General features: G+C 41.9%; 1 protein-coding gene across 12 annotated transcripts in view; it reads right to left on the bottom strand.

Moving 5' to 3' along the window:
- Positions 1–682: 682 nt before the first annotated feature.
- The window catches only part of BCL11B (BCL11 transcription factor B), a 161,972-nt gene continuing 145,633 nt past the window's right edge, over positions 683–17,021 (bottom strand). For 10 of the 12 annotated variants that reach the window (XM_083435146.1, XM_083435145.1, XM_083435142.1 and 7 more), the window contains one exon: positions 683–9,060. In XM_083435146.1, the coding sequence (XP_083291272.1) occupies positions 7,049–9,060 (2,012 nt within the window). In that variant the 3' untranslated portion in view covers positions 683–7,048. The remainder of the gene's footprint in view (positions 9,061–17,021) is intronic. The other 2 variants (XM_083435149.1, XM_083435143.1) reach the window with 1 other exon arrangement.

Raw genomic sequence — 17,021 nt, forward strand, 5'->3', positions numbered from 1 at the left:
TAACAGTGCCTATCCAGTGATGGTGGGTACCCTGACTGCAAACATGCCCCTTCATCCCACGGTAGGTGCCAGTGATGTCAAAACCAGTAGCACCGGGTATCTTAAGCACACACACCGTGCAGTTTTATGGACTGGGGGCGGAAAGCCTATGTGTGCCAGGCAAAAGCTGCTTCCCCGGCATCTGTGGAATGTTACGTCAAACATCTTCACAAAAACTGAGTTTCATTTAACAATAACAGGCAACAGCCAGCCATCCTAGTTCAACTCTACCTGGAAAGGCCTTGATACAAGGGGTCCAGGCAGTTTCAAAGTCATTACTGCCCTGTATGAACAGTGCTTCTTCCTTTCTTTTCTTTTCTTTTTTTTTTTTGTAGGCCATTTCTGACAGAAAAAAAAAATACATATACATACACACAACTAAAATTGCGAACAGAACAACTCATAAACGAAACAAAACCTGACACCCCGCCCCTTCCGAAGAGAAAAAAAAGGAACCCCCAAAACCACATAATTAAAAATAATAATTGTTTTGTTTCTTTTACTCAACAGGTCGTTAAACAACCCTTTTATTTTTATTTTTTTTCCTTCTTCTGTACAATAAGGTCTTGACATACAATTATTATTTTATTTTTTTTGCACTATTTTATCCTGCCAAATTAAAAAAATATATTATGGCAGCCTGTTTGTTTGTTTTTATTTTTATTTCCAAATTCACTAACAAAAAAGTACATTAAATCCCTTTAAAAGGACAAGCGTACAGTTAAAAAATTACAAGTTCCAGTAAAAATACAGCAAGTGCCTACATTATATGAATTAACCAATATCAATATCCATTCCAGAAGAGGGGGATATAGGGGCAGGGGAGGGGGGGGGAGAGAGATAAAAATAGGTACAGGTCAGAAATGTGATTTTTTTTTTTTAATCTGCAAAGCAATAACAATATTAAGCACTTTTTTCCTACATACTTTTTCTACATGGTGTAGCAGTCACCTTTTAATCCCCAAATACAAGTTTCTATACATTTTTTCTTGAAATAAAAATTCAACACCCAAGGCAGAAAAAAAAAATTACTAAAACTCAGACTTTACAGTTACAGTGACAAGAACAAATTTATAGACCCACCATTTAAATTTTACTGCAACATTTTCAAGGAAAAAAGAGAAAAGTTTTTTTTTTCTTTCTGGTTTTGTAAAATGCCCAGGCATTCTCCATTATTACAAATACTGGTCCACTTTTACAGTAATCAAGAAATTTTAATATATATAATATATACTAAAACCCCGTCACCAAAAGAAAACAATATACACATGGCCATTATGGCATTTTTAATAACCTATTAAGCAAACTTTGAAAAAAAGAAGAAGAGAGATTGCTCAAACACACATACACACAATTTTTTTTTACCCTTGTATGTATTCAATACTGTAAACGTATTTTAAGACAGAGTGCACTAAATTTAACTTTTAAAAAAATTAGCCGTTGTTCCTGAATTTTTTTTCATTCAATGATAACAACTTGCAATTTGTGTCATTTGAGTTTTAATTCAGCAGTAAATCATTTCCATTCCATTTCCTAAGCAGCGTTGTCCTGAAAAAAAAGAGAGAGGCTGAGAACAATTCAGCAAATTGATGTCCGAAGTTGTGCTGGATATACATCTTCATTTGATTGGGTCTTATGGCATTTTCATGTCCACTATCTTCAACCAGGATTTTTTTTTTTTTTAAAGTAAATGTGGCTCTTTTGTTTTGTTTTGTTTTAACCCTAAAAGAACGTACTTTTCTTGTTCTACCGTTTTTTTTAAAAGTCTTTTCATTTCACAAAAATGTTTGCATTTGTCTCAAGAGACTCAAATAGGAAGATCAGTTTTCAAGGCACTCACATCAAATTGAATGGCAGTAGAAAAACTGTCCAATAAGTTATTATTATTATTTTCTTTATAGTGCCAGTATTGTGAATGCCACGCTTAGCAACACTGACACTTAATCTCAGATGTCCCCCTTAATAGTTTCACCCACCTCTGGGCCAAGCAAAGACAAAGCTGTTGTAATTTCTTGTTCAGAAGCCGCTGGTTTTGAATGCGAACAAAAAGCTTTAAAGTGCGGGTCAACAGAATCAAAATGTGTAACTTTTGCATTGTCCACTGTCTTGACAGACTAAATCAGGGGAATCCAAATTATACCCTAGAAAACCTCCCTAGGTCAAGTAGGATGGGGAGATATATATATATGGTCTACCCAATGCACAAAAGAAAGATGGGCAATTTGGATGAGGGCACCTATTCTGATCTGGGATATTAAAAGAAAAAGGAAGTTTATGAGGCATATGGACACATGTGGTGGAATGCTCACATGAGAGAGATGCATACGGAAGCCAAAAGCCCACAAAGTGTCCCATTATTCCACAGCCCTGTCAAACAACACAACACCAAGTAAAGAAAAATGCAACTTAGATTCTGCGGTCAAGGCAACATACAAAATCTGACTTGTGAGGAGGTAAAAGGCATAAAGGAGGCTGTCTCTCCTCTGGTAGCTGTCTATCTTCCCGGGATAGCCAGACTTGAAAATGATTTTTAAAAAACAGAAAAGCAGAGCAGAGCAGAGCAGGTTATTTAATATTTTTGCCTAATTGTGTTCCTACTCTTTCAACCAAACAAATGCACCAAGCTGTAGGTCTATAGGTGCCTTCCTCTTGACCTCATTGTCCCCATCAAGGAATTAATCTAATCATTTGCCTTAAGAAAGTTCAGAATGAAAAGGCTGAGCCAAGAGCTTCAAATAGGACTGATCTGGCACCTTCAGTAACTTCCAAAGGGCTTTTAGTGTTCCCAGTGAGGGTCCTTATTTTCTTTTCTATGTGAGATATTACATACTGGAATATGAGATTTAGCATAAACAAAGCACATCCAGTAACCCTAAACGAAGTACAATGTGTGACTGGAGTTTAAGAATGTGGGCAAATTGGTTTACAATTATGGAATTACTCAAAAATCTATCCAAAGAAAAATTGGACGTCAAGGCTTTTAATTTAGTTTTTATAATTCAATAAATAATGGAGATGTGTGTTTTTTTTAAAACAAAACCAACCTGCTTTATGAAACTCAAATCGTGCACTTCCAAATATAGGGAGTTTTTAATTTACGCACCTTTTTATTTCAGTACCCTTTTAAAGGTTGCAACCTTCAAAACCTTGACTATAGAGACGCCTCGTCAATACTTACACGTTACTTTAATGGCACTATTCTAAAAGGGAGCATTTGGCCTATTTACTTTACAATAACATAATTGTGCATTCTAAGAGACAATATTTTCATTTCCCTGGCAAAATGCCTCGCAGTCTAGGCTAGCACTCAGCTCTTGAATAACAGCTGTAACTATAACTGTTGCTTTTTGCTAGAGAGCACAGTTTATACAGAAGTCTTAGGCAAAAGCCAGGAAGGAAACCACTGCGTAAAGAAACCACTGTGAAGTAAGCAAATTGTATTTGTACAATATTGTACAAATTGGTGTCATGGGGTGCGCAAATATGCAGGAGTGTGTGTGTGTGTTTATTCAGATCCCAGTCTTAAGTGCAGATATTCCTTAGAAGCATTTCCATAACTGTGGTCAGCAACCTTGTGTATTTGTCTCTGTGTGGTATACTGAATGTGAAACAAAGTGTACAAGTGGTGATTCACCAAGTGAACTTGACCCAGGAGCCCATGGATTGCGGTAGGTCTGGTGCGCAAGAACTGCCATCTTCAGACACCAGTGGTGGACCACTGGAAGTAGCTGGTGGTCTGCGCTGGGCTTGCCTTTAGAAACAGTACGGCAACCATGGGAGCGTTATACTACTTGAATATTGAATATTTCTTGAATATTGGATGCGTCAAAATTAGGGAACAGGTACTCTCATTTTTAAATCAGCTGTCATTTTAAAGACAAACGCATGTAAAAGATTAGCCCTATTCGGAAGTTATCATCCACATGGCTGTGACCGTGGGGAGGGAACAGAATGGGGCCATCTCCCATCCCCATTAGGTCTCTGCCTCTCTATGTCCATGTGCTGGGGTATGTCTGTACAGGGGATCCTGCACCACATGCCGCGACTGTCCCATGTTTTAGAACTCAAGATGATCAAGTGAAACTGGGTTTGTAGAATATGCTCACGTCTAAAGATATTTCCCCAGTTTATAGATGGCAGAGGAGGGATTCAACCAGCAGGGGACATGATGATCGGGGCAGCAAGTTCAGCCCTCCTATTTCTATCTCCATATTGCAATCATGGGGGGGGGGGTTATTGGGTTGTTGTCGTTTTTATTTTGATTATGTACTTTGTGGTTTTATATTCTGATTTTATTCTGTGAACCACCCTGAGACCTGCGGGTGTAGGGCGGTATATCAATTCAATAAATAATAAAATAAAATAACATGGAACATGAGTAACGTAAATGCAATGAGTTGCTCAAAGAAATATTGGGAGTTGGGTATCACCATGGTGCTGGGAACTGTTTTCAGGAACATTGTAGCCCAGGGGGCTAAAATACCTGGTATCTGGAGTAGGGAAGGAGTTCCCATCTGGTCCCAATGACCAACAAGCCTAGGGAAGTATATAGCTTCGCTCACTTAGATGAGTCATCTGGAGCTACCTGCTCTTCAAGAATCACTTCCATTTACTTACTGCTTAATGGGGCACTGGGGTGTGGATTTGATGGGTTGCTTGAGATGGGCTTATGTGTAGCTGGTCCCGCCTTGTGGTGGGAATTTGGACCCGACATCATTATTTTAAACTGGGTTTCTATAATCCTGTTGATGTAGAAACTTGAGTCTTGTGGCACCTTGAAGCCAAACATATATCTTACATTAGAATCTGAGTTGTTCTGCTACAACAGACAAAATATGGCCGGAACTCTCCGTAGGGGTCAGCTTGGTAAAAGTTTATTATTTTGCTCGCTAGCTAAGCAGTCGGCATCCAACAGAGGGAGACAAGGAAGGACGCAAGGGTTAAGATGTTGTTACTCTTCCTTACCAAAGGCTGTTGGGAGTAAACCGGGACTCTTTCAAGTTCACACAGCGAAAGTTCTTATGCAAGTTTATCTGCCCTGCTTAATGTGTGTCAACAAGGATTAACATCTCCCATTGTTGTATAATTGCCTAATGTGACGGGTAATTGCCTGATGTGATAGATAATACACCCTGAGAAAACTGATCATATGACAATATGTCAACCTTTAATCAATGAATTGGTTGGATTAACCCCCCCCCCCTTTAAATATATGCGCAGTGCAGGTCTAATTCAGAAATAAGTCACTGCCTTCAATGAGGCTTACTCCCAGGTAAGTGTTCCTACGGTTGCGACCAGGAAAAAAGCAGTGGAGAGCACTTCTAAATAGAAAAGGGGGGAAAGGCTGCCCGTATTAGAAAATGTCGTCCCTCAAGCTCAGCATGGTCTATAAAGACTGGCAACAGCTCTCCAGGGCTTCAGACAAGCCCTCTCTTGAGACACCAGGGATTGAACCTTTTGCATGCAAAGCATACAGAGGAGGGAATACCACTTCTAATGGGCACCCGCTGTGATGCATCTATGTACCACCAAAAAAAATCATGGGCTTTCTTCTTCAGAGCAACTGTTTTAGCCATATGAAGAAGCATGCAGGTTTCATGTGATTCACCGGGTACTGTAATTTGATTCACCAGTCCTAATCAAAACAATTACGTTAGCCATAGCATGTGCGCGCGCACGACCCTGCGTTCACACACATGCCCACACGTGTGCACTTACTACACAAACTGAGGTTCGGTATGAAACCATGTTTGCAGTGAGTGCAGTCCTAACTGTGTCTACACAGAAGTAGGTCCTGCTGAGTCAGTGGGGCTTGCTCCCAGCTAACATGGGGTTAGGGTTGCAAACCCAGTCCCCCAAAAGGGGCACTGGTGTAATTGCTACAGAATGGTCCGTTGCAGCCATTATCATGTATTCAGGTCAAGTGATAACTTCAATTATTGTGTGCGTAAAGTTTAAGGCCAGAATAGCACGTGACATGGGGCGGGGAGGGCGGGGGGGACTACAAGCAAAGTTTCTTTTCTTTCTCCATGCTTGCTAAAATTTGCACATGCTGCTAGCTGTCAGGGCTCTTGCATTCCCTTTATGTAATGAAGTTAAAGAAGATGACAGAAAGGTGAAAGTAAGTCATTAGTAAATGGAACAAATTCCATATTAATAATGCACAACTCTTGCTATTGCTCTTATAAATATAGCTGCCTTTAAGGGGGGTGGGAACAAATTTGCCTATTTCATTTTAGCTTTCATAACTTCTACTGTGGAAGTCTGGGATTTTATTTTATTTTACAAAAAAATGTAAAGGCCTCTATTTTTAGTGGCATCACCAGTGCTACATATTAGATCCAAATCCAAAAGAAAGTGCTACAATTTTTAAGATTGTTATCCGCGGTTCTATTTTATATTTCCTAATTTTCAAATTATTTCCTTTTTCTTTCTTTCTCAAAGAAAAGCGGGGGGTGGGGGGTGGCTAAAAAATAATAGAGAGAGAAGAAAATTATTATTTAAAATGCTGGCTTCTTCACAAGAAATTACACATGCTTAGCATAAGATTCAACAAAGCAGCGGCCCTATAAAATTATAATTTAAATTGATATGTATCTCCCCCTGTAATGCAAATAATCTCAGGTTACTAGTGGGGAAAATTAGAATGGGGTACTCAACAAAATTTTAAAGGAAATCTAAAACAGGAGGGGAAAGTATTAAAAAAAAAATACCTGCACATGCCAAAAAAAATTAAAAAATACAAAATAACCCAATAAATACAGAAATTATTGCACAGTTAAAAGGCTTCACAATTTTTACTGCCTTAACCAATCCTCAGGTTTAATAGAACTTTGTAGACACAGGTTATATTTAAGTGCCAAATTCTGGCACCTGCCATAGTTATGCTAAATTATGTATATGGAGGCAAGTTAGGTCAGCTTTTCTCAGTTGGCAATAGTTAAAACTGTACAATTTAAATGTTACCTAGACCCCTGATTTTTATTTTTTTTTAAACCCAGCGGGGGCCTTAGCTTCTTTCTGCCTGCTCAATTTTGACATCATTTGTCAGCAAGTGTTCGCCATGCCACTTTTTCATGTGTTTCTCCAGGGTGCTGTAAACACTGAAGGGCATCTGACAAATGTCGCAGCGGTAGACCTCCTTCCCTATCTGGCCATGTGTTTTCATATGACGCGTCAGCTTACTGCTCTGGGCGCATGCATAGTTGCAGAGCTCACATTTGTAAGGCCGCTCTCCCGTGTGGCTCCGCCGATGCACCGTTAAGTTACTGCAGTTCTTAAAGACCTTGCCACAGTACTCGCACGTGTCGCTCCGCCGTCCTTCCTTGGAACTGGGTCGGCCAGGGCCGGGTCCGCTGATGTGGGGCGTGCTGCCTCCGCTCGCCGTCCCGCTGCGCCCTGAGAGACCGCCGTCCAGCATATCCCCGGGAGGGGTGGAGAAACGCAGGCTTCCGTTCTCGGAGGAATGCTCAGAAGAGGTGGCGAAGGGGGATTGTCGGGAGTCTGTGAAGCCAAGAAATGGATCTTTCATGAAGTGCCTCGACGCTGCGTAGCCCACCAGCCACTGCGAGTAAACATTTTCAGAAGGTATTATTGTTGCTGGTGGCAAGTCCAAATCTTTCTCTATCTTTATCCTTTTCGAGGAGTTGTTTAAACTGGGGCTTGTGATGGGGGTGGGCTTGCGAGGGAACAGGCCGGGGAAAGGCTCTCCGGGACCAAAGTTCCTCCCGTTGACTGTCCCCTCCTCAGTACGGTCAAGTTCTCCAGCTACCGAGTCTTCGTCGCCGGTGTCTCTCTGGCAAAGGTCTCGGGGGCAGAGGTCTCGCTGGTCAGAGGACCTCTTCATGAAGCCGCTCCTTTTCTGCTTCTCAGCCAACATGTCGCTGTATTGCTGGATGGTACCTAGGCTAACATTCTCTATCACTTTCCCTAGGACGAGGGATTTTTCATCTGGCAGCGATTTGGAACCGTTCTCTCGGTTACGGCTCAGCTCCGAGTCCATGCTGAAGCTGGACTCGGGCCTACTTTCGTTTTCCAGCTCCTCTTCCTCCTCCTCCTCCTCTTCCTCTTCTTCATTGTCGTGGCCTAGAGAAGGGTCGCTCTCGTTCCTGAAGTCTGCCTCACTAGACTTTAGTCCCTCCCCAGTGAGCTCACTTGTGCCGGGCTCAGGGGAGCTTGTGGCGGACAATCCGTCATCCGACCTCCCTGTCATGGACCCAGCTTTGTGCATATGCGTTTTCATATGGCGTTTTAGCTTGCTAGCTTGAGAACAGGCATGGTCGCAGAGCTGGCATTTGTAGGGCTTCTCTCCTGTGTGGCTGCGCCGGTGGACGATGAGATTGCTCTGGAACTTGAACGTTTTCCCGCAAAATTCACAGGACTTGCTCTTAGCCTGAGGCTGGGGAGGCGTAGTGCTGCTCGGGGGCATCGGCGGCAATGGCGGGGTGCTCAAAAAAGGAGATTTAGGGCTTGGCTGGAAAGGATTCAACAAGCGATGCATAGGGTTGTTGCGGTTGGGAGAAACTGGCGGAGGGGTGGAGTTGTTCCCTGCCAGTTCTCGAAGCCTTCTGGAGAAATCCATCGCTGGCGACTCAATTGCCATGGGGTTTAAACGCATGACTCTGTCAAAGGCACTGGGATGCTGGGCAACTAACCCCATTTCTTCGGCACTAAGGCGATGCGGATCCAGGTGATGGCGAGGCGGCGGGCTGAAGAGGGGAGGCGTGTTGGGGAGCCGGCCTTCGCCAAAGCCAGGGTGATCGCGCAGGATGGGACCTGTCATTCGCAAGAGACTAAAAGGGTTGTTGTCACCAAGGAAATTCATCAGCGGGGACTGTGCAACAGTCTCGGGTCCCAGAGGAGGAGGGATGGTGATGCGTGGAGTAAGGGAGCTGTTTGAAGGGCTTGTTTCCAGGTAGATGCGGAATCCATGTGTGTTCTGGGCATGCTGAAGCAAGAACCAAGCGCTGTTAAAAGGGTGCTTGCATGTTGTGCAAATATAGCTTGAAGGCTCATCTTTACCTATAGAAGGGAAAGAAAGAGACAAAGAGAAAGAGAGAGAGAGAGAGAGAGAGAGAGAGAGAGAGAGAGAGAGATCAGTATTATAACACAGACAACTTCTAAGCGAAAAATATTTCCAGTTATAATGCGTCATTTCTGTTTCTATTTCTGTTTCCTAATACGAAAAGGAAAATGCATGTTTACGTCGTATCCATAATCTGCTTACGGTATAGCAAACAAAAAAGTTATGGCTTGCTGCTGGGGTAAGGCATGTCTGTTCCACTTGCAGGAGAGGAGTCCCTACTTCGCTCAAAAATTATTCGTTCAGATCTCTGCTGAACCGTGAAGCGGACTGGGTGACTTTGGGCATAACCTACCTCACAGGTTTTTGGGGAGGATTAAAGGGTGGGAGGAAAATCACAAATCCTACAGCTCCTTAGTGGAGAGGTGAAATTTCGGGGGGGGGGGAATGCAAAAATTAAGTGGCGGTGCCTTTTGTGATATTGAAGAATGAGGAACAATTAACAGCTTAATAAACGGAAGCTACCCATTCCTAGTTAGACGTGTTAGCATTTTCTATTTCATTCCCTGTTAGCGCACCAGAACCAAAATAGCCTCAAAACAATCCAGTTTACCCTCAAACATAAGCTCATCGGTTAAATATGTGTGCCCTTCCGTTTAAGCGAATATGCTTCTTCAGTGCTATTTTTCTAGAAAATGTTCTGCATGTCCAAAGCCCCTAAATTCAATCCTTGGCATCTCCAGGTAGTTGAGGGCTCCTGCTAAAACATTGGTGAGCCACTGCCAATCGATTTAGTGACCTAGGTGAGGCTAATGAGCCGAGCTGATATAAGGCAGTTCCTTATGTGCCTGGGATTTTACCAGGAACACCCCTAAGTAGGTTTCAAATGGCAATCTCCCATATTCTAACCCAGCCTTATTTTCACCGACAACAGTGGTGTTAGAATCCCATCTAAGCTTTTAAAAAAATGCACCCTGCGAAGAAACCATCCTGCTTCTGTGTTTATCGAAAGCCCTGAACACATCAGAAGATAAATAATTGTCTAATTATGAAAACCCATAATAACAGTTGGATGTAGTTGTTAACAGACACTGGAGCCATATTTGAACTGGTTTATATACAGAAGTACTCAAACCGTGTCATTTAATACAAAAAAAAGTTTGAACTTTTGACTCTCTTGTTTGTCTTTCTAATCTACTGTTGCTTTGTCTTCTCAGCTAGTGAATGAACGTTTAAAAACACATTCCTTCTTCAGAATTGTAGGGGGGGGAGGGAAAAAAGAGAGGCAGGTGTGGGCAAGTTACAGCTCAGCACTCAATTATTTCGCTATCAGAAAATAAATAAAAAATCCATCCCTAGATACACAAAGCAAAACGTTTTATCATCACCTTAAATAGGAACACTTCCATAAAACCTGGCAAATTCCTAGATATAGATACATTCCAGATTTTTAAAAATGTCACATTCAGCTTTTTCACAGCAGCTATCAGTTTTACACAGGAAAACTATGGCAGCTGATTTCTGGGTGCTCTGCCGGAAAATGAATATACTCTCACAGCAAGGATATTGACAAAATTGTTATTTTTTTTTTAAAAAAAAACCAAAAGTCTGACCCTTATTACAGCCCAGAACAATTAACTCTACTGCTTTGAGTTGGTCTGGACTGGCTCAGTGAGAAACAGGAAAAGGATTCTGCAAAACTCATGCCTCTAAATATGGTCCCATTCTCTAGGAATTGCCCAATATGGAGAGTGGGGTGGGGATGTCCTGTCCAAATTTCCTTTATTTTGAAACTATCGCTGTTCTCTTATCACAAGTCAAGGTTCCTGCTACCATGTTCTGTTGGTTTCTAGCAGCATGGAAACAAAAAGGAGCAGAAGACTTTGTGCAGGACGTTTCAAAGGCACCACAAGGGCTTGTTACTTGTCACCTGCCACTCCTATTTCTGGCTCTTTTTCAACAGTGGTTATGACTTGCAGCCCACTTTTGGCACTGGCAGTGGCAGAAGCAGTGGCTTCTTCTTGTTACGGCAATCCGCTATAGCAATCTCCACCACCCTGTATGTGGTGGTTTGGCCTTGGCAATAGCAGAAGCAGAAGCAGAAGAAGAAGCCATGATGGGACATGGCTCCCTTTTTCTTGGCTTGTGTCCTGTTAGAGCATGCACAAAAAACCTCCCACAGATGTGTGCATCACCAACCCCAATGGACACTGGGCAGGTGGCCAAGCACACTGGTGCTTGCCCTGGGTATGATAAGATAGGCATGAATGAATGGGAATAAGGGCATTTGCATGCCTGAATCAACATCCCATGCCGTTTAAGGGAGAAAATGCCCTACAGACATGCCCCAAGCCAACACAGAGATCACAAATCTGGATTCCTACTCCCTAATTATAGTAGTTCCAATTGGCAGAGACAGGGCTCTTAGAGCTGTTTGAATGCCTTGTGTATTCTCTGCAAAGAGGTGGAAGGCAACAAGTATTATCTAGATATCAGCACGCGGGGATGGTTTTCCCAAGTCCCATTGAAATCACCAACATTAATGGTATCTGCACATTGTACATAAACAATTAGTCGGGACAAAGCCTAAGTATTGGGAAAGAGGGAGAGAGACATTCATCAGTCAATTAACAGAGAAGCTAGGCAAACCCATAGGATGCACAGATCTTGGGACACACTAGTCCCTAAGAGTAGATAAAGTAAGCTGGAGCAATATAGACTTTAGAGCAAGTCCAGTGTCAATGAGCCATTAGTCACACTTTAGGAAAAACTTGCCTCCCTGCTCTAAGTGATGGGATTTAAGATTCATGGGGGAAATATGACATTCTCACCCAACCCTAACCCAAAATCTTGCTGTTGGGCAATTTGCTGTATGGCTTTGGTCGCTGCTGCTTCCAAACACTAAATGTTGCTCCATAAGAAAAAGACATACAACCAGAAGCATTCTAGCAGAAATCCCTAACAATTTTATAGACCATGATCCTACAGAGAAATGTCCTTTACCATCAACTTAGCAACTGAGGCATTTGGCAGGCAGAAGAAGTTGTTTTATGTCAGCTCTGAAGATTATTCAACAGTCAGTGCTCCCATTAGTACTTCCAATAGTTAATTTTTTTCTTTCTTTCTCAAGAATGAATGTGACAAAAAGAAGTCTAGACCTTTAATGTTTCTTAAACAACACTATACGTTGTATAGAATGTGACAGAAATCACTGAGGCAGGCTAAAATATATAGCATATTCTGTCAAAAGCTTTTTTTTAACAATATGTTTTACCTCAACTCACCCTTGAATGGACTTTAATAAAACCCTTTAAAAAAATAATAATAAAAAGTGTGATCTAATAGCAACCAAAGAGCAGAATCTTACAAGGTCATATAGCTTCACATTAAAGACTGTTTGGCACCCTTTACCTCCATTTTATAAACACTAATTAATTGACTGATTTCCCACAGCTGACTGGGTCTTCCTTCTTTAAAGTCGCAGAGTGAATTCTCTATTTATCTGTTTTCTCTCAGTGTTCCCAGAAACTGGTTTGCCTAATAACAGAGTTCCCCCTTCCTTGCACACCCCTTCTGCATTTGCCAGGAAAGAGGTTTACCTCAGGAAAAGCAGATAGATAAAACAGTATGTTGTGTGCTGTTCTGAAGACCAAGGTCAGTCTAATGGATGGTTTAAAAATAAAATTAAAAACATAGCCTTAAAATGGCAGCTGGCTAGCCACTGGCATTTGTTTCATACAGCTGAGAAGCTTTGGTTTTTTGTGGTGGTGGTGTTTTTAAAAATAATAATAATAATAACAATAGTAATAATTTGCATTTTTTAAAAAATCATCTCTGTGAAATGCAAGTGAAAGAATGAATCCATTTTACTTCTACTTTCTTATTCCTGTTCAAAACCAGCTTATTAGTGTGTATTACTGGCATAAGATACTGATATGACAAGTTATCGGTCATAACAGTAGCAGCTCTTCCCTTTGTTTTTCTTTCATTTCTCTTTCATGCCCCTAAACTCTTCTGTTCGGCAGCCCCCTGTTCACAATGGCAAAATTGACTGCAGGCTACTCAGCTCTGACAGATTCACTTATTTTTTTTCTTCTTCTTCCTCCCCTGCTTCAGTTTCACAGCCCTCAAAGGCTCTCCCTAGACTCTCCTTTATTATTTTTTTCATACTTACAGAAAATAAAAAAATAAAATGTTCATTTCCATATTATCACTTCATGGTTATCTTGCCTCGAAGTTGCCCTGAGCAGTGTGGATGCTCACTTTTAAGAACAGAACAATGTCAAAAAGTCTTTGAAGATCCACTCCGAACATTTTTATATGCTAAAACTTGCTAAGTATTTTAAAAATGCCCAGGAACGGTCAAATAGTGCTATAAAGTGATCCTTATAGTTAATAAAGCAGAGTGCCTACTCTTGGCGGGGGGGGGGGGGCACCCTACTTTGGTGTGAGTGTCCTCGATGCGGCTTTGCACATTACACATTACTGGGGGGAAAGATAAAGTCCTCAATAATTTTTCCTCCCTAGGGATGTTTTTCATAATTTTGCAAATCTTGGGGTTCCTCGAATCCTGTTCATACCTCCGTCTTAGGTGTGGAAGGTGCCATGTTGGTTATATAAGGATCCACACTTATAGAATTTCTTTAGTACATGGAACTAAATGTACTTCTAATACAGAAGTTCTAATACAGAATGAGCTTTTAGTACATGAGGTGGTCCCTGTGTTAGTCTGAAGTGGAAGGTTGAGCTCCTGAACAGCCAACTTCAAGCATTATCACCCTGGGAGAGATGGGCGAGTTTTCCTTTTAACTTGCTATAGTACAAAGATGAGACAGTGGGACTCTTCAGTCACGCTGGCTTCCTCCCCTTGCCCTCTTTGCTTTGCATTACGTCCAATGCTCTCAGTCCTTCTGGGGTGGTGGTGTCTGTCTAAATTACATCTACAGAATATTGAACTACAGTCACACTGTTATGTAGCCTTATCTTTTTACAGCATTATTATTATTTTTTTGCAGCTATACAATAAACTTGTGTCATTATCCTTGATTGACTATTCTAGAACGGCTCTTCTCTACCCCCTTGCTCATCCAAAGAACTCACTACACTATACCTGAAGGAGCCACCCCCATTGTTCAGCCCGGACGCTGAGGTCCAGCGCCGAGGGCCTTCTGGTGGTTCCCTCACTGCGAGAAGCAAAGCTACAGGGAACCAGGCAGAGGGCCTGCTCGGTAGTGGCACCCGCCCTGTGGAACACCCTCCCATCAGATGTCAAAGAGATAAACAACTACCTGACATTTAGAAGACATCAGGGAAGTTTTTCATGTGTGACATTTTGATGTATTTTTAATCTTTGTTGGAAGCCGCCCAGAGTGGACGGGGTACAAATAATAAACTATTATTATTACACACTGTGTCTGAAACAGTGGTTAATTTAAATGGACTAAATAAAGAACAAGTTGCGATGTAAGGTTCCCTGAGGACTGTACAGCGGTTATTTCTCTCGAGATCCTGAATTCACAAGGCCTCTAGACGTCATAGTGGGTGGAGAATGTGGCTGAAGAACCGAGTTTGTCTCCAAGAAGGGGCAGCATGGGGGTAGATTAGCTAACAGATTCTAACTCCTAGCCAGCCACTTGGAGACGCACTTAAGAGCCATATGCAAAGCCCTCTTGGGTGAGACTATCTGTTTCCTAGAGTGGCCAAGCAGGACATGAGCTCAAGAGCCTTCTTCCAAGCACCTCTGAGCAGGAACCAGAGCCCTGCTACCATTCCCCCAAGTGGTTGGTTGGGAAGCTGCATATATGCAGCCATCAACCACACCATACACCCCTCTTGCCTCTGGGTTCCCAAGTGGGGTGGATCCCCTCAGGGACCACCAATTCCCCCACCTTTAGGTCTACCAGCGGACCACGCAACCCCTGTAGCTTCCAGCCACCCCCTGCCCCAAGGCTTTTGCTACCCAGTTCTGTTTTGGCGCATAACAAGCATCTAGCAAATGACTTCTAACAAACGAATCCAATTAAATAACGAGAGCCTTTCTTTGAGTATCCCATAGCTTAAACCTATGCGAGTAATTATAGACTGTGCATTTGCTGAACCCACCTGCCTATTCTGAGGGTAGACTTATTCTGAAAACAAATAACCGTTCTCTCCCTTTCTCTGTGATGGGTGACATTATGTTCAAAATGTGAATGCGCTTTAAAAAAAAGAAAGGGACACAAAGCAAAGCAAAAGCGCAGCTGAAGTTAGTACTCCCACACAAGGCATGGTTTCTCACTGAGGCATTGTCCATGTTTGAAGCAGTTTTTGCACTGGGCACTCACCAGAGTGGCTAGGACAAATTCCATCCTCCAGAGTTTCTGCTGAGTCTTTTTTCTTTCTTTCACTGAGCAGTTACTGCTGGGTTTACTCTGACCTAGGTTTACCAGCTCCTTTACCTCCTCCTCTGCAAGGAGGCACACAGACATACTCGCCAGTCAAGTCCCTTTTTATGTAGTTAATGTTGATAGTTTATATTGCTTTTGTTTCAAAGGACTTTAAGGAAGAAGAGTGGCTCCCCATTTGTGGAATGCTCTCCCTAGGGAGATTCGCCCGACACCTTCATTATACACCTTTAGGTGCCAGGAGAAAATGTTCCTCTTCAACTAGGTCTTTGGCTTATTGACATCCGATGCCCTTTTAAATGGGGGTGGGGGGAATTATTGGTTTTCTGTTGTTCTTATTTTTTACTATGTATTTTTGTGGTTTTTATATTGTAAATTTAGGCTGAGATCTGCGAATGATGGGCGGTATACAAATTTAATAAATAAATTAAAATAAAATAAAAAATATTACTCCTGGAGGGAGGGATTAGGGCAGGGGTCAGCAAACTTTTTCAGCAGTGGGCCGGGCGACTGCCCCTTGGACTTTGTGGGGAACTGGACTATATTTTGAAATAAAAATAAAAATGAACGAATTCCTATGCCCCACAAATAACCCAGAGATGCATTTTAAATAAAAGCACATATTCTACTCATGTAAAAACACTAGGCAGGCCCCACAAATAATCCAGAGATGCATTTTAAATAAAAGGACACATTCTACTCATGTAAAAACATGCTGATTCCCGGCCTGTCTGCAGGCCGGATTTAGAAGGCGATTGGGCTGGATCCGGCCCCCGGGCCTTAGTTTGCCTACCTATGGATTAGGGCGGGGATATCCTTCCAATGGGCATACTCACTGCCTGTCTGCAGGAAGTGGAGGATTGACCATGCACTAACATGGGGGAGCAAGACACACTCACAAAGAAATGATGTCAGTATGGGATTGTTTTGTGCTTAAACTTCCTGTTGTCATGCTTAGAGAAATCAGCACTTGAAAGCTAATCAGGGATCCACTAAAAGTTATACTTCTCTGCAAATTATACTGCGTAGTGGGAAAGATGTTTCTTGGGAGCAGGGTGAGACGTATTATACCCAGATCAAGCAAAATAATCCAGAAATCATGCTTTAAGGGAGATTTGCTTTTGCTTTTATGTTGCAATAAGGAGCAATATATCTATCTATCTATCTTCTTCTTTGGCGATCCCTCGTAGCCGAGTAAGATTGTCTTCCATAGACACAGTTTTAACAATGAGTCCGTAAGTATACACCTACTAAACTTAATGATGCTAACTTACTCATGAGCAAAACCATGCATAGGCTTGCACCTGCAAAGCCAGTTGCTTAATAACATAATGTTTGCCTTTCATTGGAGGCCAAAGGTTGAATTAACACCCAAAGTATTTTATATATCACTAGCTTTAACTCTTGTGTTTTAATTATGGGCCGCGGTGCATTTTGCTTTTCTTGTATTTGTTCCATTTTTTTTGTTTTCCTTTTATTTTATTTAACGTTTTACTTACTTATTGCAAGCCACCTTGTAACTTTATGTTACAGGGCAGCACACAAATGGCTCTAATAAAGAATGAACTACACTCTTG

The sequence above is a fragment of the Podarcis tiliguerta genome (assembly GCF_965153285.1).
Source record: "Podarcis tiliguerta genome assembly, chromosome: 1".
Lineage (NCBI taxonomy): Eukaryota > Metazoa > Chordata > Lepidosauria > Squamata > Lacertidae > Podarcis > Podarcis tiliguerta.